Genomic DNA, 25018 nt, shown 5'->3' with positions numbered 1-25018 from the left:
TCTCATCATCCAAACACAATGCGCATCAAAAATGTCCAATACTGTCTTTATTTTCGACCGCTTATGATCGAACTGGGACTTCGTACAAGACGTCCGCGCGAATGATATACTTGGCGCCTTTCAAAACTGGAGATCCCTCATGAAGCAAACTTCCTGCCGCCTCGCCATGAGGGAAGCATAGTACGCTGCCTGCCCTTGGGGAAACAGCCCGAGCATCCATGAACCCGACATCGGCTGAGGGCGTGAAGAATGTGGTTCCGCCGCCCTCGAATTCATCGTTCAGGTAAACCAGGAACGTCAGTCGGGACCATCTCGTTCCGCCGTAAGCATCATAGAGATATTCTCCAGTCTTTGGATCCAACCCACTTCCGGGCCACTGTCCATCAACGTGGATGCGATAAATGGCTCCAGGTACATAGCGATAGACCCTCCATCTCGAATTGATACCGACTGCATTGTGTCCATCGCCTCTCGTCTCTGGGAAATGCGCCTTGCACCGATCAAAGATATGTCCGAGCAGCTGGTCGTCTGCCATCCAGAAAAAGTTATGTGCCAGGATCGAGATGGACTCGGCTGCAGTCCCAACGATAGGCACATCCGGCGTAAATCCAATGGCCTCAGCGGCCGAAATCATCTGGAGGCACTCCTTGCGCGTGAGTACATCCTTGAGCAAAAATGCCCCAGGGACATGAGGCATGTCGATGCGCTCAACTGGAGGCTGCAAGGAAAGATCGTCCTGGTGGCAGAGTCGGATGGTGCCGGGGTTGGAGAGATAGAGCGTAAAGTCGTGCAGATTCGGCGTCCTACGGAGAGGGCCTTTCTGGTGGGCAACGATCCTGAACAATGACTTGTACCTCTCGGCCTCTTCCTCCGCTGCGGCGATGGAAAGGTAAGAAAGAAACAGCGTTAATGGGGCTTCTTTTGCGATTTAACAATATGCCAGTACAAGTGTGGTCCAATTGGGGAGAGAGGAGCGGAAGGTGACTTACTGAAGAGGGTCTTCGCCAATGCAGCCTCATACTTTTGTACGTTATCATCCATCCTGGGGAAAGCTTGCCACATGGGGTGGGTCCTGACTGGGTGCTCCTCTTTACCATCGACTCCAATCCTCTTGGGCACCATAGATGGGTCTACGGTTCTGAGCATCGAATCCAATACCCGAAGAACGACGGGGTCTCCGAAGGCGCCGTTCTTGGCCGAGGCTGCGTCGCAGTCCCGGACCCATCTCTGCAGAGCGCCCAATTTCGGCACTTGCCCGCGAGCTCTCATCTCCTCTAGAGCTGCCAGGGCATCGTTCCAACGACCATCCACCAAAGCATCCGAAATACGGCCGATAGGTGTTTGTCCTAGTGTTTTAAAGGACAAAAGAGATGTGAGAAACTGCGGATTCTATGCTTTTTCAGTGGCCAAGTGTAGTTCAGAAAACTGTCAATTGGATCGTACCCATGCCAGTGGTAGCAGTGGCTGTCTGTTGGAGCTGATGGACAACAGCACGAAGAGGCTTGCAGGCCTTTGACCGGAACACCTCAGTGTGCTGTTCCAAGGCCAGCAGCGTGCGCAGTGTCGTCGCCATGTCCTCCTCTGAGACCACACCGCCGTAGTTCTTGCAGTGCTGAAGCGCTTGGTTCTCTGAGTCTACTGGGTCAGCCATGTTTTCCTGGTCGACCTTCAAATGCTGTATACCTACACCCGTTGCTGAGACCTCTGCCAAGAGACGCCTTCTCTTGCGATCTTTTCCTGCTTTTCCCATGGTTAACAGTTGTAGGCTGATGTGTGCTTGGTGGAGGAGTGGGGACAGGAAGACCTGGTAGAGAGATGATAGTGCGGCAGTTGGTGGTGGACCCTTTTAACTGGGTGGGAAAGAGAAGGAACTCCCCAGGCCAAGTACCAAGACTAAAAAAAAAAATTGTGCTGTAGTGTGCATAAACAACAGTCATCGCCCACTAGCCCAATGCAGCCTTTCAGTCTCTAATATCCGTACGCGGACTTGGACTCACTGCAGGGTTGTCTCCACTTTCAGCCAGAACTCCAGGAAACGGGCAGAAAACGAAACCGGGCGTGCAAAACAAGTAGCAAGTAAAGTTCCGGTCAACATCAGGACTGATTGCTCTCGAAATCACCTTCCTCAATCGACCTGGCAAGACGATGTCTTCTCGACCAAAGCGCTCCACGACTAAAAATGTCTCTTACAAGGCAGATATTTCCAAGGCAGGGAAACGCAGGAACAAGCAAGGAGTCAATGACGGTGGGGATGACGACCTTGACTCTTTCGATGAGGGCGATGTGCCTATCCCAGAGGATGACGATGATTCGGATGAATACGTAGAGCCCTCGAACACCAACAACAACGAGAACGACGAGGATGAGGACGTGGTTATGGACGAGGACGAGGACGAGGACGAACCAGAGGATGCCGCGGCCAGCAGCGGGGAGGAAGTGGACACGCATAAGCGCAAGTATAGAAGGCGCAAGATGAACATCATCACGGTGTCCCAGGAAGAGATGGACAAGCTTCTGAGTACCCATGACCATTCAACCACGACTCCATCTAACTCGAATTTAAAGATCACGCCTGCAACAATATCGCGCAAGTCGGCCAAGCCAGCGACTCCAAAAAAGGTCCAGCGGCAGTTACCGAGGAGCAAGTCGCACAAGAAGGGCGAGATACTCAGCTCGGATCGCATACCCCATAACTGGAAGGTTGCGTACCAGGCACCAACGTCGGAGGATGTGAGCTATATGAGCATGCAGGAGGAGGTTTTGAAAAGGACGCTCTATCTAGGGATGAGATCCAACATCAAGGACTTTGTCGAGCTCACGTAGGTGCACATCTATCCACGGTACGACTATCTGGGTGGACAACTATGATATCTGTGGAATTAATAATCGACATTTCTCGGGATCTTGTAGTGATCCGTCTGATCTGGACGAGTACTTGCCTGTCTTGGCGACCACGAAAATATATGCACGAGACGGGGAGTTTGAGATGCTGACAATGGCATCCCATTATGTCGAAACAACTACGAGTACGTATTCTGTGAATACGACCGAGCGATAGTAGTTTTGGAGACAATCGTATAACTCTTTTTTACCTTAATTTTTATTATGAACTGCAATAGAAGCGGGCGTCAACGACTGCTATGTTTTGAACGCAGGATTCTCAGTCTGGGCAATGGATTGGTGTCCTCTCCCAAGCTACGACAGGAATAATGAAGCAGGAAACAAAAGCTATGTGGCCATCGGCGGATTTCCCGACACAGCGGAGAACTGTATCAAGCGAGATCAGCTTTATCCACTTGGAAAACAGGATGCGCATCCCAACATGATTCAGCTCTGGAGTATGAATTGCAAGACCAATGACCAAGGAGAACTGCGGGGCGCTCCCAGCGCATATCTAGATATGTGTATCTTGCATCCCTACGGTGCTGTGCTTGACCTGAAGTGGTGCCCGACAGGCGGTTGGATGGAGACGGTAAATATGAGACCCGCATTCATGCACTATTGCTCACGAGCCTGCTTTTTTTAAAAAAAAAAAAAGATGCAACAGGTGATCATTAATGACTTGTTTTGCAAAAACTGTGCTAGGACACGGAGAGCATGGAACCGGGAGATTTGACGCGGTTAGGCATACTCGCAGCTTCATTTAGCGATGGCTCTATCCGGATATTCAGCGTCCCGGAGCCCAGCAGCATCCGCGGTCACAAAGGCACAGAGATACCGGAGGGATCAACGCCAGAGACTCTTTACAGTAAGTACTTTAAGTTCGCATTGTTTTATCATGACACTCTTGGCTGTTGTTTGAAAGGACTATATCTCTAACGCCTGCTCGGATCTTTGCACAAAAAAAAAGTCAGGTATCCTGAACCGTATGCGACGATACGCCTTGGGGATGTCAGCTTTATGTCTATAAGTTGGGGAACGGCCGAAAGGCTGGCGGCGGGAGTGACGAACGGAACTATTGCCATCTGGGATATGAAGACTATGCTCAACCAGTCGAAAGAAACGTTGGCGGAAAAAGATTCCGGTGCGTATTTGCGCAGGTGACAGTTGGGTTGTGAATGTGAGAATAGATATAGGACTAACACTGCATGCGGTTCATTTGTAGAATATCTGGACCCGATATACCTGCCTCAGGTGCACGATGTATGTGTGCGAAGTATAGACTGGGTCAGAAGCTGTGATGCAGAGAGCGTTCCTTGGGTCGTTGTCACTTCTGGATACGATGGTCGAGTCCGATATACAGACCTGCACGACTGTTTTACGCAGATCGATATCAAAACGATCTTGGGAGTACCTATGACCTCGATCTGTATCCCATGGGCTGAAGCTACTATTTATGTGGATGTTGATTTTGGAGCAAAGATCGATCAGCTCTACCGTGAGACGCATGGCTTCCGACTGTTCAACGCCAAAGGCACCATTTGGGACTTCTCATATTCCGACTACCAGCCGTTTTTGGCAGCTGCGGTCTCGGATGGTAGAGTCAAGATCGCCAACCCGGCGTACAAGGTCAAGCGCGGCTATGTAAGTGCACTGCCTCCGTTTCTGAAATGAACAAATAGCTCGTACCTTGGTGGGCTCCTCTCATATATTGCCACACTCGCCTCTCCTCACGCCCTGCTGGGCTATGCTGCATTTAGGGCATGGTGCAAAATCACATTTATCAACTCGAGGAGGTTGCCGGCGATGTACAAAATGGGTTAGGCGAAGCAGAGCAGCGCGAGGAAGAAGTCGACACGGAAAATATTTCGGTTTTCCGCTATAATGAGGGCGAAGAGAAGGAGTACCTTAGCAAAACGGACGGATTCCTGAACTTTTATGGCGCCAACGTGGCCATTCAAAAGGTAGAAAAACGGCATGGTATTTGATTTACACTGTAGAATGTTGAGAGCGACTTCTGCTGACACTCTGCTATATACTTTTTTTTTCTGCCGGTGATGCTGCTATAAAGGTCCAGTGGTCTAGATGTTATCACTCTGCTGCATGGCTGGCTTCCGGATCTGCTGGTGGGATAGTCAGGATCGACAACACGATGTTGCGCAAGGAGGAGGGCGGCTATGGAAACAAGATCAAGTACGCACCAGAACCCTATATCTTGAAGAAGCGGATGGCCCTTGGGAAGGTGGACGAACTGGGCAGGCGACTTAATTCAGATGGTCAGCCTGTTAAACTGGGTAGGCCCAAGACGGGAACCACCAAGGAAACAGGAGGGCCAGCATCTCGAAGGGCTTTGCCCAAGAATACACGTAGCAAGTCCAAGGTGAACCAAAACGACAGCTCGGACCAGGAAGAAGGCGATGATCATACTAGAGGGGACACGAACGCTAAGGATGTCAGCGGTTCTCAGCCTGGGTCATCTGTTTCATCGGCGGAGAAGAGAGCAATCCGGCAATCTACTAGATTGGCGCCCATCTTTACACGAACACTATCCACGACCACCACGACTAATTCTGTGGATGTAGATGTGGCTGCAGATGTGAGTATGGATGGCGAGCAGGCAGAGAGTTCTTCACAACAAGCGAGTTCGTCATCGAAACCGCCAAGTGATGCGCCAGCGCCGCCAACGCCAAGCGAGCCCGTGCCACCCAAGAAACCGAGGGGACGCCCACGGAAGCACCCAGCTCCTACTGCGGCTGCTGAGACGGCGTCATCGAGCCAGAACATTCTCTCAGTAATGAAACCTTCAGTAGTCTCCTTAGCATCATCGACAGTGGCTACTGCGCCAGCAACAACAGAATCCGGTGTGGAGGCCAACGTTGATAAGGATGAGACTTCACAGGCTGCACCTGACTTTGAAATGCAGGGCGGTGAAGAAGAGGCGGCTTTGTCTACCACAATAGCAACGAGCGTTGAGAGAGCAAAGAAAACGAAGGTTGCTGCAGCCAAGGGAAAGCGAGCTGCTAATGCGAAACCACCAAGTGAAGAGGTATCGGTCGAAGAGAATCAGCAGGCTGAAGAGTCAAGTCAGCCTTTGGGGTCGTCCTCGAGAGCGTCCTCTGTGACCCCGGACTCTCCACGGAAGAAGCGTGGCCCTTACAAGACAAAAAAACGGGTGGAGGAGCTCAACAAGCAGAACCGCAGTCTGAAGGACTTTTGGGGTGGAGCTGCAGGAAAGTCGAAGGATTGAGGGGGGACGATGGACTATCATGGCTCATCGATGCCAGGCTCAAATATACTCTACGTTGATACTCGAATGTATGTAAAAATGCCTTTCAGGATCCCTGATACTGCGACTTGTCCACATCTGTCTATCTGTTCTGCGAAGCGCATAAATCTATAAACGTTTACTGCGGGTCCTATTACAACAAACGGACCAGCAGTTGCGCCTCCCTGCGCCCCATTCTATTGATGAGATAAGCCGATGGGGGAACAGCAGCGAGGCACCATATGGTCAAGGACCAGAATCGACAAAACGTAACTCCCTAGAAAGTTCAGTAATCGCGGCGCATCGTGGGCAGTTTGAATGCGGGTACGTGTATTTTGAGTCCAGGGATGGCCATGATTACGCACAGGTACTGATACAGGACGGATCCTTATTCGGCTTGCTGTGCCTGAACTAGAAATCAGGTCTAACGATGTGGAGGAAGGATTCCTGGTCGGCTCTTGGCAACCTTGCTGCTGGAAGACCCTGGCTTCCGGTGGAGCTTAAAATAGAAACCAAAATTGCCATTTCAGGCAAGCCAAGGATCCACAAAGCCAAGAGCAGGGTTCTTTATTTCGATCGATGGGGGCACAAAGTACGATGATCTGTGCTTACTCAGTCTTTTTTCCCCGCGGGAACCATCGACTTGGGTCACATCCTGAACTGTCGCAACAAATTAGTCGACGCATACACGAGACACGACTCAAAAAAAGGAGACAAGGGGGGATTAATGGCCCGGCCCCCATGATTAGTGACAAGGTTGATTATAGAATGATGCTACTGATGCTGGTACGAGTCCTGATGATGATAACGATGAGAGTACTCGTCTTCGTCCATGGTCACCGGGTTCTGAGCCTTGTTGAGGAGAGATGTATTTCGATATGTGGTTGTAGTCAGGCCTAGGAGCATGGCTCTATGATTGGTCGACTGTCTATATATTTCTGGATGCTATTGAGTCGACGGGATGTTTGAATAAAAGTCGACGGTGAAATCCGTTCCATCAGGTATCGCAGTCACGCGCCAGGTGGAGCAGAAGCACGGGTTCGATTTTTGGAGCCAACGTACGCCTTGAAGTCGATGAATAAGGAGTAGAGACTATGCAAAAATATATAACCAGGACCTTCTTTCTTCCTCTCTTTTCTTTCTTTCTCATCCTTCCCTCCATTCTTCTTCTTGGCCAGCAAAGTCGTTTTAGCCCATTCTTCAATACACACACACGCACACACACACACACACTCTTCCTCTCACTCATCGCCACATTCACCACAATCCTCAATCCCTGACGCGTCTTTTTTGATCGCCACTCTTTCAAGCACAACAGCCAGCCAGCTACATACACATCCACCTCAATACATTTTCGCCCTTCTCCCCACAAACACTTCATACATCATGGTTCGCTCGGCATTCCAGCAAGAACATGCCTTTGGTATGTATCTGTTTCTTTTCCCTATCCATCTATCTCACTTGTTACCGCTCTTTCTTGCTTATTAAGCGCAGCTTATTGCTTTGCGCCACTCGTCCACATGGCTCTGCGCTTGTGTTTATCATGCCACACAACAATACTGACCACCCAACTATCTCCTTTTGCATCTTCTTTCTAATAGAGAAACGCAAGGCAGAAGCAGAGCGCATCCGTCAAAAGTACCCCGACCGCATTCCCGTAAGTAACCTTGTCCGTTTTCCTCTTAAAAAGGCGACGGGATATAATTTGTATGATATGACGACTTAGACTATCGGGCATCGGGCACACAATGAGAAAATCGAGGGATATTTTATTTTGGTTTTGTGTACCGTACAATCATCCAAACATTCGACTCAACACACAACATATCAGAGTGCCAAGACTACGACAACTGTACCATATGTGGTGAATATCTTGCATGTGCATGCGGCTGACCATCTTTTCTTCCCCTATATTAATGTATTGTGCATTACAGGTCATTTGTGAAAAGGTTGACAAGTCCGATATTGCCACAATTGACAAGAAAAAGTACCTGGTTCCCGCAGATTTGACTGTCGGCCAGTTTGTCTACGTTATCCGCAAGCGCATCAAGCTTTCGCCCGAGAAGGCCATCTTCATCTTTGTCAACGAGGTCCTACCCCCAACAGCGGCACTCATGTCATCCATCTACGAGGAACATCAGGACAAGGACGGATTCCTCTACATTACATACTCTGGCGAGAACACGTTCGGTTCATCATTGGAGGCATATGAGTCTGATTAGATGAAAGAACCAAGACCCTTTTGTCCCTTCCTACTTCCCACTTTTTTTTTTTTCTTTTGCGCACCTGTGAATTGCATGAGCATTGTGTTTTCAATGAAAAATAAGGAGCGAAGAGAAAGAGATGGAAGGGATAGTGGCAGCTGTCAAGCCCGTCAACGGACGGCTCGAAAGGGCTGCCCGCCTCTCGGCTTCCTCGCTTCTCTCCCTGTAATATCTCTTTATGTGTACTCTTCTCTTGCTCTTTGTTGTTTATCCCTTTCTTTTTTGTATCATCACCCACCACAGTCATTTTTCATCAGAGATAGTTACAGCCAGACGTTAGTCTGTTCAATACATTGCTTTGCTGTCGTCGTGCGAAGAATCTTTGGCTCCGTTTGCAAATGATAAAATACGTCCTCCTTAGAAGATTATGCTAAAATGTAAAACCATGAAGAAGGATTCATTGGTTCATTGTGATATGCATGCGTGTTTATTGTTCAATGTCGACTGATGTCTGTTAAAGATCAAGTCGACGCAGCCGTCTTTGTCTGCTCGGCTGGGTTTGCTGACGCGTCTGCCTCCATCGGTTCAGACACGCGTTCTCCGGCCTTGATGATCGCGTCAATGTATTCATCAGCCTCCTGAGTGATCGTCTCAACATCTATCCTGCTCAGTGCCAAGTCGCGCGCTTCCTTATATTCCATATCGGATAATAGCAAGCCATGCTCGACCTCACGCTTCTTCCAATAGTCGACAAACTGCTTTCTCAAAACAGGATCCCTGAGTGAGGCCGCCCGTGCCAATTGAAGGGCCCTGTGTCGCTGAATCATACCTTCCTGTGCCTGACAGAGGTCGTTCAGGATTTCGACCTCGTCTCTGAGGCCGCCGCCTCGGGTTGATCTCAGCAAGACTCCCATGAGGACTACAGACATCATGGCTAAGGAGCCGTGTCGGAGAAGATGTGCTCCACGGAAGCCAACTATCCAACCTTCGTGCTTCATCAAACCAGGCAGTGATCCGATATCGGCGCTCCTCTGATAGGTCCCGTATTCGAGCACGGAGATAATAACCAAGGCTGCAGATCCCCAGGTCCGATACTTGTTCAGGTGCGAGGTTTGGGTGGTGGCAATGCCGAGGATGACAGCCATGCCGACATAGGAGGCCATGGCACCCGGGATCAAGTAGCGCATGAAATCCGACCGCTCTGTGCAGTATTCGCAGTTCAAAAAGGCATCTTGACCATAGACCTCATACCACAATCGATTCTCCATGGCCTTGAAACGCTCCCGCATCGAGTCTGGGTACTTGTTCATGAAGGCCGGGTCCAGTGCCGCGCGTTCTTTCCAGGATTGGTGCAGGATGAAGTTGGGGCAGTCTGCTGGAAGGGACAGGGTCTTGAAGATGTTGGGTGGATCGTAGAAGACGACATAGAAGACGTGATAGAGTGCTGTCAGGCCGAGGAGGAGGAGCATGGAACGGTTCCAGGCCCTTGTCCGTGAAGACACCTTTTCACCCTGCTGGTTGTTGATGCGCTGAAGCGGCGACGGTGGAGGCGCCTTGGCGAAGAAGGAGCGGAGGGCGCCGATGGCATAGGGGAATCCCAGGACGATGAGGATTTGAATTACGGACGAGTCGAGCATTGGTGTGGAGGGAGTGATGACGACTGGGCTATATTGATGAGAAGCAAAGCAGACCGCGAGGGAAGGCTGACAGCGACAACGAGCACCACTGATGAGACAGTGCAGAGCCGAGCAAGAGAGCGAAGCGAGCGAGCAGGGACTGGCTGGTGATGGTAGAAAGGGTCCAGGGAAGATGGAAGGAGGTGGTGGTCGCTGTGAAAAAGGGAGCAATAGTGGTGCAGGAACGCATGAGAGGAATGAAATGTCGTGGCTTGCAGAGAGGGGGCGAAAAGGGTCGCGACTTGACTCCTGAGGAAGGAAGGCCAAGGACAAAATGACGGCCCTCCTATTCCCCGAAGGACCTTGCTTGTTTGTTTTGCCTGTATGCCCTTCGACGACCACCCAGCTTACCAGGGACAGCGGACGACCCAGCGAGGATGTCTTGAATACCCATGGGCAACACGACGACCGATCCTGGACAAGCACCAGACAAGGACAATCAACCATCTCCTCAGCACAGCAGAGTAGATCCATCACCACAGACAGCCGAACATGAATCTGATCCATCTTTGCACACGGCACCTACTAGTCAACCCAGGTCTGCAGACAATGGACCCCCAGCAAAGGCTGCAAAGGCTGCTAAGCGGTTGCCACCCTACGATTGGCAGCTGCTATCCCAGGGGGAACTCGAGCGGATCGCCTACAACTCCAGGAAGCAAAAGAAAGCGAGGTTGAGGGTAACGTTTACTCTGGATCAGTGCCCACATTATGGAGGATAGATTTAATACCATAACATGCGCACCGTCCTAATCGTCTTCTTGTTGATTTACACACCTTGAACGTGAACCAGGCAGACCCACCGAAGTGCAACTATTGTCCAGCGGCCCACTTCACCTCCATGGCCATGCTATCGACACATCTATCATCGAAAAAGCATCTTGTACGCGTCAAAATGCAGAGCGAGCACAGGCAGCAAGGGCCACACGGTCGTTCACACGAGAGTATGCACACCGAGCAGGCACCTGGATCATCTGGCGAGGATACTGAAATGAAGGACGCCGATCAACACGAGGGCCCAACTATGGTGAACAAGGAGGGTGATATTGGAACTGGTACCGACAATACTACGAGCTCGTCAAATGACAAAGGGGGTCGTGCAGCCGAAGGTTCGAGTAAGCTGTGTGGAGTGCGGACGCCAACGGCGAAGCAGCGAAGACGGAAAGCCGAGAGAGATAGGAAGAAGGCACGGGCTCGACAGGGACATGCACTCATGGATCAGGATGCGCCTGCCACCGATACCACACTCCCCCCTGCCAACTTTGATGAGTTTAAGCCCGCGCTTAAACCTATATCTTCAGGAACACCGCTTACGATTGCCTCGACAGATCTAATATCTGCACCAGTGTCCAAGGAGCAGTTTGAATCTTCCGCCGTATCAAGCAGGGTGATTTGCACTACTGATAAACCCAGTGAGGCCAAGCATCCAGACTCAAAGACATCTACGGATACAACGAATGTTCCAACTCAAAGATGGTGGGACTGCTCCGTCTGTGGATCGCATTGGAAAAAACAGAGGGGATGGCAAGGACACCTAGAGAGTGCACAGCATATGCGACGACTATCACAGATCATGAGGGAGATCGCTCCGGTCATGGCGCCATATGGCGAAGGGGATGTTCTTGCATCGAAAGACACGTTCGGATGGGGCACAGCTGTGGGTGCTGAGGAGGAGGAGGAGGAGGAGGAGGAGGAAAAAGATGATGAGGACAACGAAGACAGCAAGGACATGGAAATGGAGGACCAAAAAGGAGCGTATGATGTTGAAAATGTAGCCCACGATGACATGGTTCTCTCCGATTGAATGAATTATTAAACAAAATAAACCAGCGCCATGGAGCCTATGTCCAAAAACTCAAATACATGTTCGACTGCATTGGAATCGGTCAAGACAAGACCTAGAATGAGCTATTAGGATGCTCTTTTTATCTTATCCATCAGTCGTCACAGATTGACTATACAGAGTGTTCGGTGCATGAGGCTAAGGCCCGACAGCAATCCCTGGCGATGAGGAGGGGTGGGAAATAAGAAAAAAAGAAAAAGAAAAAAACCAATGTCCGACACTGACAGTCATGGCAGACAGCCAAGACGGCGGAATGGGCCAAACTAACAGCAGTAACGGGAACCAGAGGGTTATCAGATCTAGAGGAACATGTAATAGCGATGACCAGGGCTGCTCTTCAGGCCTCAGGGCAGGAAGGGCGAGATGGTGGATGGTTGCAAGAGATAAGATAGACCGTGGGTAACTGCCCTTCTTGTCGATGCACTGACCCCCATCCCATGTTTGGTGTAACAAGCAAATAAGCATGCAAAAAAACCAAGCAAGCAGAAAACAATCTCCATGAGAATCCATCGAGCGTCGATCCATCCACAACAGCACAGCTCGATGCCATGCATTATTCATGCAATGCAACAGTGCGAATGGCAACGTTGACTTGTATCAACGTGCGTCCATCCCCAGGTGGTAGTTAATATTTAAGCTGCAGCAGGGAACTACTTATGTCCGGATACAGGCCATCTTTCTTTTGTTGCTGTTCAGTGGCCGAAACATAGATAATCTTCCTTTTGTGGGTGACTATTTCATTTTGAAATGTGTACATGACGTTCTTAGCCTTCATTCTCTCTCGCTCTCGCTCTTCTCTCGCTCTTCTCTCACTCCTCTCTCACTCTTCTCTCACTCCTCTCTCACTCTTCTCTCAATCTCTCCCGCTTACCCTCTCCCTTCCTCCTTTCTCGCTCGCGCCAATACCCTGTTCATACATCGTATACCTCACCTCTCTCTCTGTACATCGCACTACACCTCCTTACCCATGATGAGGAATTCCATCGAACTCGCAGGGATGCCTGCGGCCTCTAGAGCCTCCTCACAGTCATCACGGTCCATAAAAAAGGTAGGCAGCACAACTAAGCTGCCTTCATTCCACACAGATGAACAACCTATCCTTCCAGCCGACAATGAACTCAAGCGAGGACTCAAGGCTCGGCACCTGTCCATGATCTCTATCGCCGGTACCATCGGCACAGGATTGTTCTTGGCATCTGGGTCCTCCATCGCACAGGCTGGACCGTTGGGTGCCCTGATTGCTTATATCATGATCGGATCCATGGTCTTCTTCATGATGACCTCGCTTGGCGAAATGGCAACCCTCATCCCAACGGCTGGATCCTTCAACACCTATGCTGCTCGCTTTGTCGACCCTGCACTTGGTTTTGGTAAGTCTGAGTGATCGGTTCTTTCAGCCCACATATACAGGTTGTCAGCACTCGTAGTAGCATGTATTATTTAAAAGGTATTGACCTCTATGCATTTTTTATTTTGTCTTCATAGCCCTTGGTATCAACTACTTTTTGAATTGGGCAGTGACAGTTGCGGTGGAGATTGCGGCAGCTGCCATGATCCTTGAATTCTGGGTCTCGCCGAGCGTTTTGCCAGGCTGGGTATGGAGCTTAATCTTCCTGTTCATCATGGTCTTTGTTAATTTTCTGTCGGTGCGCGCTTATGGCGAAGCAGAGTACTGGTTCAGTGTCATCAAAGTCCTCACGGTCGTCATTTTCATCATCGTCGGAGTCTTGGTGGACGCAGGGGTTATCGGAGGCCACAAGATCGGATTCAGTAACTGGACTATTCCAGGCGCACCCGTGGTCGATGGCTTCGGCGGCATCCTCGCCGTGTTCTTGGTGGCCGGTTTTTCGTTTCAGGGCACGGAGCTGATCGGTATTGCCGCTGGAGAGAGCGAGAACCCACGTAAGAACGTTCCCAAGGCGATCAAGCAAGTCTTTTGGCGCATTCTCCTGTTCTACATCATCTCGATCTTTATCATCGGCCTCGTCATCCCGCACGACGATCCCAACCTGCTCAACAGCGGAAGCGTCGACAAGTCTGCTATTGCTGTTTCGCCCTTCACCCTAGTCCTCCAAAAGGCCTTCCAACCAGCATCGCATATCATGAATGCCGTTATCTTGATCACAGTTCTCTCCGCCGGCAACTCTGGCATGTACGCGTCGACACGAACTCTACTCATGCTTGCTCGTGACGGGAAGGCGCCAGCCATCTTTAGCCGTGTCAACTCTCGAGGCATTCCCATGCCGGCCCTGATCTGCACCACTGTCATCTCCGCCATTTGCTTTTGCATGTCGCTGTTCGGCTCAGGACAGGTTTACAACTGGCTTCTGAATATCTCCTCCATCTCGGGATTTATTGCCTGGCTGGGTATTGCGATTTCCCACTATCGCTTCCGTCGAGCATATGTCGCGCAGGGTGGAGATGTCTCCCGTCTTCCCTACAAGGCTGCTATGTTTCCCTATGGTCCTATCTACGCACTCCTGCTGTGCACGGTCGTCGTCTGTGGGCAAGGATACTCCGAGTTCACAAAGCCCAATCCCCAGGCAGTCAATCTGGTAGCCTGCTACATTGGCTTGCCGTTCTTCTTGTTCACGTATTTGGGTTACAAGTTCTACTATAAGACCAAGTTGGTGCCATTGATGGAGTGCGACTTTAGCGTCTCGAATTTAGAGGACGGAGATATCGATGAGTTCCACGAGCTCTACGAGCCCAGCAAGAATCAGGCGGATGAAAAAGACCAATAATGCATACTTTGCTCGAGTATTTAATGGTGATAATAATAAAGCAAGAACGCTGGTTTTCTTGAATCCACATCTATGACCTTGGCCTTTTCTTTTTCTTTTTCTTTTTTTTTTTTTTTTTTTTATATGCTGCAACAAAGAGAGCAGGAACATGAGCTCAGGTTCAGATATATTCCAGAAACATCAATTAAAAAAAACTCGAAAGACACTTACTTTTACTATGAGCAACTTCTCCATCGTTCCAAGTTTACTTTACTATCTCGTTTTTGTGGTGAATGAACCTGTAACTGATCGCTGTCTTGACTTCGTTATCCGATCTGCCACCCGATAAGGCATTGAACCTTTTTTTTTTTGGTGTCCCACTTCTTCGAGCAACAACTGTCGCAGTAAAATCCGGTCAAGTTCTGAAGATCCTAAACTCGAAAGCGAGCATACAACCTTTTAGTCTTCCTTCACTCTTACTCATCTTTTGCATTCGTAATCCAGTACAACGGTCTCTCCACTTTGGATTTACTCGATAGCAGTTTTCACCAATGCCACATGAATTGCGATGAGAATAGACTTTGGTTCTGGAAACTTACCCAGGAAGAGCCCCTTCAACTTTTTGTAGACGGCTGTTTTTTTCCGAATAATAACTGCCCAGATCCAATGTTGCGATTAGCTCAAGGTTACTATGGAAGAGCCCTATGACATAGGTAGCGCAGACATCGCGTACCAGAGCCGCCGGTTGAGCTCAAGTGTCTTCGTTCGGTTCACTCCACCTCGTTAACAACCAGCGATGCTCTAGATGATCGATTAAAGCTCGGTGCAGCAGGCAGTAATCCGATATAACACGCGAGACGCGAGTGAGAACGGAGGCGGGAGGCACGCTTAAGTTCGTGCTGCGGTATTGCGGCGAGTAGTAGCTAGCACGCGCGAGCGATGCATTCCAACGAGCTGATGTGGTGATGCGTAAAAGATAGCAACTCGCCTTTGAAGGCTAAGCGATATCAATATCGAAAGGCCGACTTGGATTATTCCGAAGGGACTGAGCCTTTATTTCTTAAAAAAAAAAAAAAAAAGCGCCTTCGAATGTCTAGCATTGTTCAGATGGTATTTCAAGTTTGGATCGAGCGTCCACGAGGGTCCAACATGGCACTCTCATAGCAATTTAACATTCATTTTGGACATCCAGTCTTGCACGCGCTTTTTAGCGCGAGTGGACGATAGATGGACCTGTCGAACACAGCTGAATGGGCCATCATCATTTTTCGGTGTTTGGATTCATACGCATGGGATGTCGATGTCTATTAAACGGTGAGTCGGCTCCGTAAAAACTATATGACTGTATGGAGGACAAGGCCCGCCCTTCTCCATGTTCAAAGCTTGATATGAGCAACAACGAGCTAGCAATTAAAAAGATCGGTAAACAGTGTAGCAGTTAGCGCAAAAAGGTCGGACATGCGTCGTTGCCACTGCAATCTTCCGCAATGTGATCCTTACGGTTCCATTTGCAACACAAGCTGCAAGTTTGTCCCCTGTGCTATTCCAGTCGACTTCGAATATGCCCCCTTCGCCTCGATATGTTTTCACCAAAGCTCCATCCTATACCATCCAGTATGAAATATGCGTGGACATTAGCTTGCAACCCATGTCTGCACGAGCTCAAATGCTGCGATGCTGGCGGATGCGCTACAATACCTGTACTCTCCAGATGTTGATAGTGTAATCCGGTGACCCAGTAGCAAGATGAGTTCCAGCTGGGTTGAAGGCCACAGTGTATACAGCCTCGACGTGTCTCGAGAGGACTCGCAAGCAGTCTCCTGTGTTTGCATCCCAAAGTCGAACAGAGGTGTCAAAGGAAGCCGTCGCTAAGATCCTGGATGAAGCTTCGCGCGGCGCCCAAGTCATGTCGTAAACTGCCTGCGTGTGCGCAGTTAGATCAAACACGCACTCGTCCTGTGCCATGCTCCAGATCTATACAGAACAACACAAGACCAACAATATCGAGGTAAATCAGTCATATACTGCAAGACTAGGACCACACCGCGACAACAGGCTCGTATAACCCACGTACCTTGACTGTCCTATCATCAGAACATGACGCAAGTAACTCTCCGAGAGGGTCCCATCGGATGGCGTTGACCTCATCCTTGTGTCCCTCAAACACCTTGAGCGGATCCATGCTATCCACTTTGCAGACATAGACCTTACCATCTGACGATGAAGTCGCAAAAGTTGTGTTGTCGAGCCAGTCCACATCTAGAACAGCACCAGTATGGAATTCATGCTGTTGCTTGGCATCTCCAGTGGTAGCGTCCCAGACGATAGTCGTATGGTCTAAGCTGCCAGTCAGGATATAATTTCCTTTCTTGTTCCATTTCAGAGCGAAAATTGGGCCCCGATGTTGGCTCATCAGATATCGTAGCTGTCCACGTTGTGTCCAGATCCGTGCCTGCCCATCATAAAATCCAGTAGCGAGCAGTGTTCCAGAAGCCTAACGAAATCGAATAAACCGAATTAGCGGATCAATTCTCATTCATATATAAAGACGTAGAGCGCCATAAACATATAGAGGTCGCTGCCAACTTACATTCCAATCCATTGTTGTCACGTCCCTGTTGTTGTCTGTCAATGCTGGCAAATGCTTGAGCACAATGGGCTCCTTGAGTGGCTCGTCTGTATTCGCTGGTATCTGCCAAATACGAGCTGTTGCATCTCCAGATCTAAGAACCGGTTAGATATTATGAGGATAAAACTACGCAGTTGCTTCCGAGTTCAAATACGCAAAAAGAGTTCTCAAGCTCCGCTTCCACACATACATACCCTGATGCCAATAACGAAGGCGAGGCTGGATTCCATGAACATACAAAGACATCTGCTGTATGTCCCTTAAGCGTGATGGCGTCGCTTGCCGGTATAATCTTCACTTCAGGGATGTCGGTCATCTCTGCGGCTACACGAGTTTTGAACGGGGCGATGAAAATAAAAGGCCAAGCAGCGGTAAGTTTACTTTATCTGATAGAACACATTGTACCGCACAACATAGCCCAGCTATAATATACGCACGGGTCCCGACCACAGAGACATCTTCGACCTGGTCTGTGTCCATCATATTCTCTTCATCCTTTTCTTCGTCGTCGGCATCCATCTTTGCGCGTTTTTCTCTTTCCTGCTGCTGCTTTTGAGCCCTCTTGGTGTCCTTTCGATCCCGCTTATTTCCTCTGCTGACCAGCTCGTCGCGTTTCGGCTTCTTGGCCTGTTTGTCGCAGCGGTGCGGTCCAATAAGCGCCACTGGCCCTGTGCATTCCCGTTCTGTTCCGTCCTATGTCGATTTTAAAATAAGCGGGTCAGGTTTTTGGTTAGCGTATGCCAAGCATTATTTCCTTACATCTCCTATGCTTTAAGAGCTGATTGTATCCTGTAGTATCCGTACCTCATTAACGTGTAGTTCCAAGTCCATGTACAGTAAGCCCTTCTGAATAACGCTCACGAGCGCTCCAGGTTGTACATTGGCATTTCTATATTCCGACTTGTGGATGTGCGACTCGTTCTGGAACGCGAATCCAGTATGTACGAAACCTATGGGTCACAACAGCAAAACCAGGGTTGAATGCAACGTTTAACATCCCAAAAGAGGTTCTCGGCATTGTAAGGAAGTATCTGCAAAGCAACCATGTATGAGTGCCAAAACTTGTACCTGACTCCTGAAGGTATCGGAATATCAAGTAATTTATTTCTTCACTGGTAACGCTCATATCGCCGTCGAGAAAGGTGAGGATGCTAGTGCGGGATTAAGATTTTGTCGAGCGGGGAAGCGGGTTGAGATGTGATGTATCTTCAAATGGGGCGGTGAGAAAGCAAGCAGGAAACAACAGATGCTCGCGGCATTCGAGATGAAAGGGCACTGCAATAAGTTGAGTGAGACATCCGCCAGATAGCGGATGTTCAATTAGACATCATTCCGTAATTGAATGAGGGACTGTCCCTGAACTGGGCGCGCATAACAACATGATCGGATCTTTCACTCTCGGCCCCCCTCCCCAAGTTTCAATCACTCCACCATGTCGATGACAACCCCGGCTGCGGGCAAGCTCACGCTGCTCAACAAGTTATCATGCGCCATCTTCGGGAACGTATACAATCCCCAGGGACTTCGCACGGGCAACAAAATCCTTCGTCAGCGCCTTGTCGGACCAACTGTCAACTCATACTACCCCAATGTCAAGCAGATCAGGTTGCGTGAGATCACAAGGATGGCACCCGAGATGAATCTGGTTGACCAGGCGGAGAAGGTCCGTCTGGAGGATCTGGCGGAGCGCAAGAAGCGTGGAAAGGGACCCCCCAAGAAAGGTATGCTTGTTATTGCAGCTGGACTCTGCCAGAAATCTCTTCCCTTCGGTCACGGACAGACATGAAATTATTGAGGACTCACCCATCTCCCCGTCATTATCGCGGAAATGATTTATCTAGGTCAAGGTCGTCGTTCGACTCTCAAGAAGAAGTAGTAGTAGAGAAGGCCCTTACTGGAGCACATCCAGGACTCGTTTGGATGGCATGCTGCCGTTTCCTCTTAGCTGTCTTGGTGCTTCATCAAATGTGGAGACGGATCTCTGCTATAGCATCTGGCACCTCAGATGGACTTGCCATGCATGCGGCAGTTGTATAATACCAATAAAGAACTATCTTATACTTGTATTGAGCAATTTTTGATAATATGTACGATCGTTTCTCTTTATTTCACGCCCTACGTCCTTCAAAAATGAATTTACAATACGCCTTTGAAATTAGGCACGGTCGGCATGCAGTCTGTTGTGATGCCTATTCATACAATAGTTGAATCCGGCTCTGTCGATTTACCATTCTCCTGCGGTTCAACAGATTCTGATGAGCGGGCAACGCTGAAAGCGCCTGTTTCCACGATAGCTGCCACAGCTGCCACTACAGCCTCTGGCGCGGGCGCCGAAGTATCTGTTACATCGTTGTTCGAACTCGCCAATGTATCCACTTGTACTTCTCGTGTTTCACTTTGGACCGACTCGAGAGTTGTTATTTCCGTATCAATTTCCATGGGAGTTGGCTGCACAACGGTCGAAATGATGGTCGATTCCATTGCGAGCGTTGATGTTTCTGTCGTCTTTTCTACCCTGGGGCTTACTGCCTCGCCATTTTCCTGTGCCCTCTCCATCATACCCTTGTACTGCTTGATCAATTTCACGGATCGCTCAACAATACCGTGCCGGTCCTCACTGAACTGAAGCACTGAGATCTTCTTCATTAAGCGTCCGACCTTCGTGTCCTGTAAAAGAGTGCAGCCCAGTCAGTCGCTTTGTGAATTGCAAAATATCGTCCATCAAACACCATCTCAAACAGAGCAGCAGCGTACCTTGAGCATTTGTAAATCAATATCAAATGCCTCCACCTCCGCCATGATAGGATCTGCACGGTCCAGATTCTAGACGTAGAGCATGTTGATGCCGTTAAAATTTTACAGTATAAGCACCGAGACTTGCAGCAGTCTGTCAAGACATATACCTGAATTAGCACCTCGTCAGAGAGTCCCTCGACTAGAAGGAGTTTTTGCAGCTTGTGTCGCAACTTCAGCAGTCTTTCACTAGGCTGACCACCTACGCAAGGTTGATCAGAATACAATCGCGTATTAAAACTCAGTTTCACTTGCCCTTGTCAGAATCGTAAAAATTGCAAGAGCACATTATATTAACGTACTACGCATCCTCTTCTTGGCGCGAAGATCAGAGTCTGCGGCGTCATCCTCCGATTTCTTTGAGCGCCCGTTACTTGGGTCGCCAATACTGATATCATCGTCTACGCTCTTAAAATCTGATTCGAGACGAATGCGGCTAGCGGGACCGGCACGTTTCTAGCGTTGTATTTTTTTTAAAAAAAAAAAAAAAAAAAAAAAAAAAACAGGTACCATAAATGCACAGTTCGCAATCGTCAATACATCTCCGCGGCGCTTTCAGCCTGTTTTGACATTTTACCTTGGGCGAGTCAAGTTCGCCATGGTCTTCGTCAATTGAGGTTTTCTTGGACACCTTTCTCTTTGCTGCCTGATCCTCCGTTGAGCTTGGTCGTCTTTTCTTCTCAGCCGCCGATGTCTCAACCTTCTGCGCCGCTTTGACCTTGGATGCCTTTTTCTTCACAGGAGTGACCGATTCCTGGTCGTATTCATCATCGTCATTGTATTGGTCCAGCTCCGCATTGGATCCCGGTCTTTGTGCGATTAGGCTTGGGTCTAGTGCCTCACTGAGGGCTGTTCTCAAACCACTCCCTTTCTTTAGCGCCGATTTTGCTTTTTCGGCTGAGACAGGATCAAACGACTTGAGTTCCGATGTGCCAAACCAGCCGCTATAAAAAATATGATAAAGAGCGAAAGAAAGCGTTAGTGTGGCGCTTGGGGCTATCAAGTAGCGACGCACAAGCTCAGGACACCCATGAAATCGAAATATCTTGTTCTCATCGCGTAAAATGCCATTTGATAAGAGTGACTCCAAAGTCCAAACTCAAAAAAAAAGTGCATGATCATGAGTCCTTTCCCTGTTTATTCTCGTCGCATTGTCGCACAAACAAGAAAGAGAGCGCCTCTGAAAACTTCAATCCCAAATCCCACCCCTCCCCCGTCCCTGTTGCATTCCGCTACCCTGCCCATTGTTCTCCACCTCAACATGAAGGTATTTGCTACGATTCGATGAAAAGCTCAGCGGAATGTAGGTTATCATGGATTATTTTGACAGCCTCATGCCCAGTCGCCATGCTGAGGAGTGATCCTGCACAAGATTCATCGGGATCTGGCCGTCAGCAATGACTTTTAATGATGATCCTGATATCGTACGAAGTCCTCTGCTGCCGCCTCTGGATGTCAATTGTATCGCTCGTATCGATGTCTCCTATCTTGCTGCTGCTGAATCCTTCCTTTGACGATGGCGTCCTTATCAGATCTGCTTGTTCTTTTCCTTTTGTTTGCGTTTTACTTACTAGTCATAAGAACCAAAGAAGAATACAGGCCAGATAGGTCTCTGCTTAGGCTTCTTGCTGCTGACGTTGAGTGGCAAGTCTTCGTCGCTTTCAATCTAAGTGGGCGCAACGCGTCCGACGACGAATATAAGATGAGTGCCTACAGTTGAGGAGCATGTGTCAATCGCGCGTGTGTCAGAGTTGCAAGAGTCGTTACGCGTGCTGGCCACCAAGGGTAGCCCTTCAATTTGGCGAAGACTGTTGTTCCAACGGGATAAGGATTGTCAGTCATTTTTTGCTGAGGTGCGCTCCAGGCCGTGTTTCCAGTTCTCGACCGCTAGTAAAGAGATGGCGATGGCGACGGGCTGTTGTTCCTGATGTTGAGCGCGTCGAATGTGGAGTGATGGGAAGAAAAAAAAATGACATTGGGGGGTTTTTTTGTTATGCAAAAGAGTGACGTCCCGTTGGGCTTTTGAGTTTTCCGGAGCGTGCCACCAATTCATTTATTTGGCAACTTATTTTGAAGTACTGGTTGATTTGCATAATTCTACGGCGCCGAGTTGCTGGAAATACCGGCCATGGACATGTCTCCAGAGGCATTTTCATCCATCAGTGGGGATCTAGGGAGAGCTACATCTCCGAGGTTGACTGCGGTAGTGCCGGGTCCTGCAATTGACGACGATCCTGGTCCGCCGGTAACCGCAGAGGGTCCTGCAACAGAAGATCCCGCAAGGCCGTTGCTGCTACCCGAGATGTTGTTCTCAGGAACTGCCGCTGCGGCACCCGCGGCAGTTGCATTTTCGACTACCTGTGCTTGGCCTTCAACCACTCGTTTGAATGTCTCCAGGACCTTTGTGTTGTATCCTTTGCACTTGTCGCACTTATGGTAAAGAAAATGATAGGGCGCTTCGGACTTGACCTCACAGTCATTGCACAGTACAATGGAAAAAATATTGGCATATTCCGGAGGCATGGTCTGCTCTGCCAGCAAGGAATCGATCTTTGAATAGTACACGGACATATCCCCAAGAGATTTCCAGCATGTCGGGCATTGATAAGAAGCTTTGATATAATCTTCGTGACATTTGGAGTGGATGCAGTGACCGCAGGGCTATCGCAAGGAAAAAAAAAAAAAAAAAAAAAAAAAAAAAAAATGAATAGGAGCAGTAGGAGCAATACAGGGTCTAAAAGAATGAGCCATAGAAGCGAAAGGCTCACCATAAAGATCACCGTCGTGGTGCTAGTAAACATGTACTCGCCGCAGATAGGACAGTCGCACTCCAGGTTGCGCTCGATACACTTGTGGTTTCCTTGGAGTTGAATGTTCATGCACACGTTGCACTTCCTGCAATGAAAATAATCCTTTCCTAGGCCCTGACCTATCCTGCAGAGCCCGCAATCGTCGCAGTGGTAGATGCTCTTCTTGGAATCGTCATCCCATAGCTTACAGATATCGCAATAATGCGTTGCCAGACAAGCCTTGCATGAGTTGCATGTCTGAGCAGCAGCTTGGACCGTCTGACAATGCATACACAGCATCGTCTTAGTCTCGCTTCTACTTGTTCAAGTACGCAAGTATTGCAAGCGTCATCAAGGCAAGTTCCAAAATCCGAGTTCTTTTTTCATGGAGGGAAGAAAAGCGTTCTCGCAGCGTACCTTATGATGGCATGGTCACTAGCATCATCATGGCAGAACCTACAATTGAACCATTTGCCGCAGCAGTCGGCCTTGAGTTTGCAACCACGGATGTAGTGCTTGCACCCTAGCTGTCCCTGTTCTTCGTTCTAGATAAAGAAAGGATGAATATTTTTGTTTGGTATAGGACAGTATGGATTGTTTTTGCTAGAATCAGGAGCTGGTCAACTCACATGGAAGGTTTTTCTTAAATCGTCGGCAGTTGCCTCCACCGACCCATCTCCTTGGCTCTCAGTCGACCTCTGAGAACCATGCCACTTGGATGACATAAGTTTCTAAGCACAGCACCAAATGTGTGTAAGAATGCGATCGATGAAATGTCATAGTTGATTTGTAAAACGAGGTCAGACCCAACTCGAAGGCATACCTGGATCATCCCCGCTTTGTCGGTAAAGCTGATTGTTGAGTCTCGCTGGATATCCATGATCTTGCGTCTCAGCTCACTCTGAGCCTTCTCATCCACCACCGGCACAGAGACTCTTCTTCCGCTTGCTGCTATGCCTGATGCGTTGGATCCCAAGCTGCCTTCTGTCTGCGGGGTGGTTACGTGGGCTCTTTCTCTGGCGCCTCCAGCGGATGATTCTTGGACTGATGTTGACGATGATGTTGAAGCCAGAGCTGTGTAATGGTTGACGCCTGCCGAGGCATCGATCTGCATATCCATATCTGCGTCTGTCTGCGGCTCTTCGTCTACTTCCATATCGTTGCTGGAATGACGATGCATTCTACCTGAGTGTCGAAAGTCCGCGCTGTCTATCTGTCGTGTGGGGGTTGGTGTTACACTGACATGATCTTGCGAGCTGTCTCTGTGAGAGCCCGTTTCTGTGCCAACGCTCATAGGATCCTGGGGCGGTATCTCAAGGGCGTCGCTGTAGATGCTTGGTGTTCTGGACATGAGGAAATGTGGATGTGGGATGAAGTGGAAAATGAGTAAAACGAGAGATGTAATGTCTGCTCATGTCAGAAGCTCTTCCTTGATATCCTCTTATTTTTAGCGTGAGTGTATGCATATTGGTGTGTCCATTTACGGTCAAGGACGCGGTAGAAAAATGCGCCAAACCTTAACTGGATTAAAGGCGCGGATGATTTTTTTTCAACAATGAGGCGCGTGCACATCAAAATAATATCGTATGAGAGTTGCATCGATATCAACGTCTACGAGTGAATGTTGCCACAACGGCCGACTTTATTCAAGTCAGTACTACTCTACTCTCAACTTGCCCTGACCATCCCATCTGTCCGTACCATCTTTAAAATAAAGCCTCGTAAGTTCAAACCGATTGGGGATCCATAGCGGCCCTGCCCTTGCAATCATCCTGCAAGCAACTTCCCCGACCAAAAGGAAGAAGCACAGGCTTAATAAGAATGCAGGGGCCAACTCGATCGATCTGATAAAGTTGAAATAAAAAGGCGAAGATGGTCCTGAATGGAGTTTGGAACAGGCTTTTGAGAAAAAAACGATAAAAGAGCATCCAGAGAAGAAAATAAGGGCAAAGAAGAAAAATGCAAAAACAGAGACTGCAACTGCAATTGAGGATAAACCCTGCAGTAGACGTATTCGTGTCTGAGCTATGCGCCTTCTCGACCAAAAGAAAGCGCACCTCGGCGACACATCTGCGTTGCTGGTAGGATGATAGACCAGCAGCAGTCAGAAGTCCTCTAAGGCTCGACCATTGTCCCTTCCCGACCAAAAGAAGGAATATGGCAAAAAGAAACCGAATCAAAGAGGGGTTGACCAAACGAATGTTTTGCAAAAAAAAAAA

At 49.0% G+C, this 25018-nt stretch overlaps 10 protein-coding genes across 10 annotated transcripts; 5 read left to right on the top strand and 5 right to left on the bottom strand.

Annotated features, from left to right (window-relative positions):
* Positions 1–61: 61 nt before the first annotated feature.
* Positions 62–1750, bottom strand: BC939DRAFT_497999 (uncharacterized protein; the record flags this gene model as incomplete). Its single annotated transcript, XM_051559762.1, has 3 exons — positions 62–873; positions 990–1346; positions 1444–1750. 3 exons carry the CDS (start codon positions 1748–1750, stop codon positions 62–64), a joined length of 1476 nt encoding a protein of 491 aa, XP_051417720.1.
* A 1155-nt stretch (positions 1751–2905) lies between these two features.
* BC939DRAFT_1497 (uncharacterized protein) lies at positions 2906–6380 on the top strand. The gene is made up of 7 exons (XM_051550212.1): positions 2906–3026; positions 3120–3472; positions 3586–3748; positions 3851–4024; positions 4106–4524; positions 4641–4844; positions 4958–6380. The coding sequence occupies exons 1-7, from the start codon at positions 2987–2989 to the stop codon at positions 6125–6127; spliced, it is 2523 nt and encodes an 840-aa protein (XP_051417719.1). The 5' UTR covers positions 2906–2986; the 3' UTR covers positions 6128–6380.
* Positions 6381–7531: 1151 nt separating this feature from the next.
* Positions 7532–8367, top strand: BC939DRAFT_390950 (putative autophagy-related protein 8; the record flags this gene model as incomplete). Its single annotated transcript, XM_051551927.1, has 3 exons — positions 7532–7568; positions 7747–7802; positions 8080–8367. The coding sequence occupies 3 exons, from the start codon at positions 7532–7534 to the stop codon at positions 8365–8367; spliced, it is 381 nt and encodes a 126-aa protein (XP_051417718.1).
* Positions 8368–8774: 407 nt separating this feature from the next.
* BC939DRAFT_433773 (uncharacterized protein) lies at positions 8775–10224 on the bottom strand. Its single transcript, XM_051553274.1, has one exon. The coding sequence runs from the start codon at positions 9984–9986 to the stop codon at positions 8871–8873; it is 1116 nt and encodes a 371-aa protein (XP_051417717.1). The 5' UTR covers positions 9987–10224; the 3' UTR covers positions 8775–8870.
* Positions 10225–10697: 473 nt separating this feature from the next.
* On the top strand, positions 10698–11867 carry BC939DRAFT_1422 (uncharacterized protein). Its single transcript, XM_051550159.1, has one exon. It carries the CDS (start codon positions 10864–10866, stop codon positions 11824–11826), a length of 963 nt encoding a protein of 320 aa, XP_051417716.1. The 5' UTR covers positions 10698–10863; the 3' UTR covers positions 11827–11867.
* Positions 11868–12862: 995 nt separating this feature from the next.
* On the top strand, positions 12863–14609 carry BC939DRAFT_390820 (amino acid permease; the record flags this gene model as incomplete). The annotated part of the gene is made up of 2 exons (XM_051551916.1): positions 12863–13235; positions 13351–14609. The coding sequence occupies 2 exons, from the start codon at positions 12863–12865 to the stop codon at positions 14607–14609; spliced, it is 1632 nt and encodes a 543-aa protein (XP_051417715.1).
* A 1057-nt stretch (positions 14610–15666) lies between these two features.
* BC939DRAFT_524229 (WD40-repeat-containing domain protein) lies at positions 15667–18484 on the bottom strand. Its single transcript, XM_051561250.1, has 9 exons — positions 18286–18484; positions 18022–18167; positions 17655–17910; positions 17412–17541; positions 17179–17311; positions 16663–17082; positions 16287–16562; positions 16089–16190; positions 15667–15991 (listed from the first exon to the last, which is right to left on the bottom strand). The coding sequence occupies exons 1-9, from the start codon at positions 18341–18343 to the stop codon at positions 15965–15967; spliced, it is 1548 nt and encodes a 515-aa protein (XP_051417714.1). The 5' UTR covers positions 18344–18484; the 3' UTR covers positions 15667–15964.
* Positions 18485–18487: 3 nt separating this feature from the next.
* BC939DRAFT_433764 (mitochondrial ribosomal subunit S27-domain-containing protein) lies at positions 18488–19278 on the top strand. Its single transcript, XM_051553273.1, has 2 exons — positions 18488–18938; positions 19059–19278. Exons 1-2 carry the CDS (start codon positions 18650–18652, stop codon positions 19091–19093), a joined length of 324 nt encoding a protein of 107 aa, XP_051417713.1. The 5' UTR covers positions 18488–18649; the 3' UTR covers positions 19094–19278.
* A 26-nt stretch (positions 19279–19304) lies between these two features.
* Positions 19305–22035, bottom strand: BC939DRAFT_433763 (uncharacterized protein). Its single transcript, XM_051553272.1, has 7 exons — positions 21778–22035; positions 21582–21676; positions 20588–20954; positions 20313–20466; positions 20121–20212; positions 19972–20040; positions 19305–19884 (listed from the first exon to the last, which is right to left on the bottom strand). The coding sequence occupies exons 1-7, from the start codon at positions 21850–21852 to the stop codon at positions 19411–19413; spliced, it is 1326 nt and encodes a 441-aa protein (XP_051417712.1). The 5' UTR covers positions 21853–22035; the 3' UTR covers positions 19305–19410.
* Positions 22036–22107: 72 nt separating this feature from the next.
* On the bottom strand, positions 22108–24150 carry BC939DRAFT_497990 (zinc-ribbon-domain-containing protein; the record flags this gene model as incomplete). The annotated part of the gene is made up of 5 exons (XM_051559761.1): positions 22108–22671; positions 22779–23115; positions 23217–23344; positions 23429–23530; positions 23623–24150. 5 exons carry the CDS (start codon positions 24148–24150, stop codon positions 22108–22110), a joined length of 1659 nt encoding a protein of 552 aa, XP_051417711.1.
* Positions 24151–25018: the final 868 nt, after the last annotated feature.

This window comes from Gamsiella multidivaricata (genome assembly GCF_025024155.1).
Source record: "Gamsiella multidivaricata strain RSA 2152 chromosome Unknown BC939scaffold_1, whole genome shotgun sequence".
Classification (NCBI taxonomy): Eukaryota; Fungi; Mortierellomycota; class Mortierellomycetes; order Mortierellales; family Mortierellaceae; genus Gamsiella; species Gamsiella multidivaricata.
Note: the sequence above shows the minus strand (reverse complement) of the source record. Positions and strands in the feature narration are given on the sequence as shown.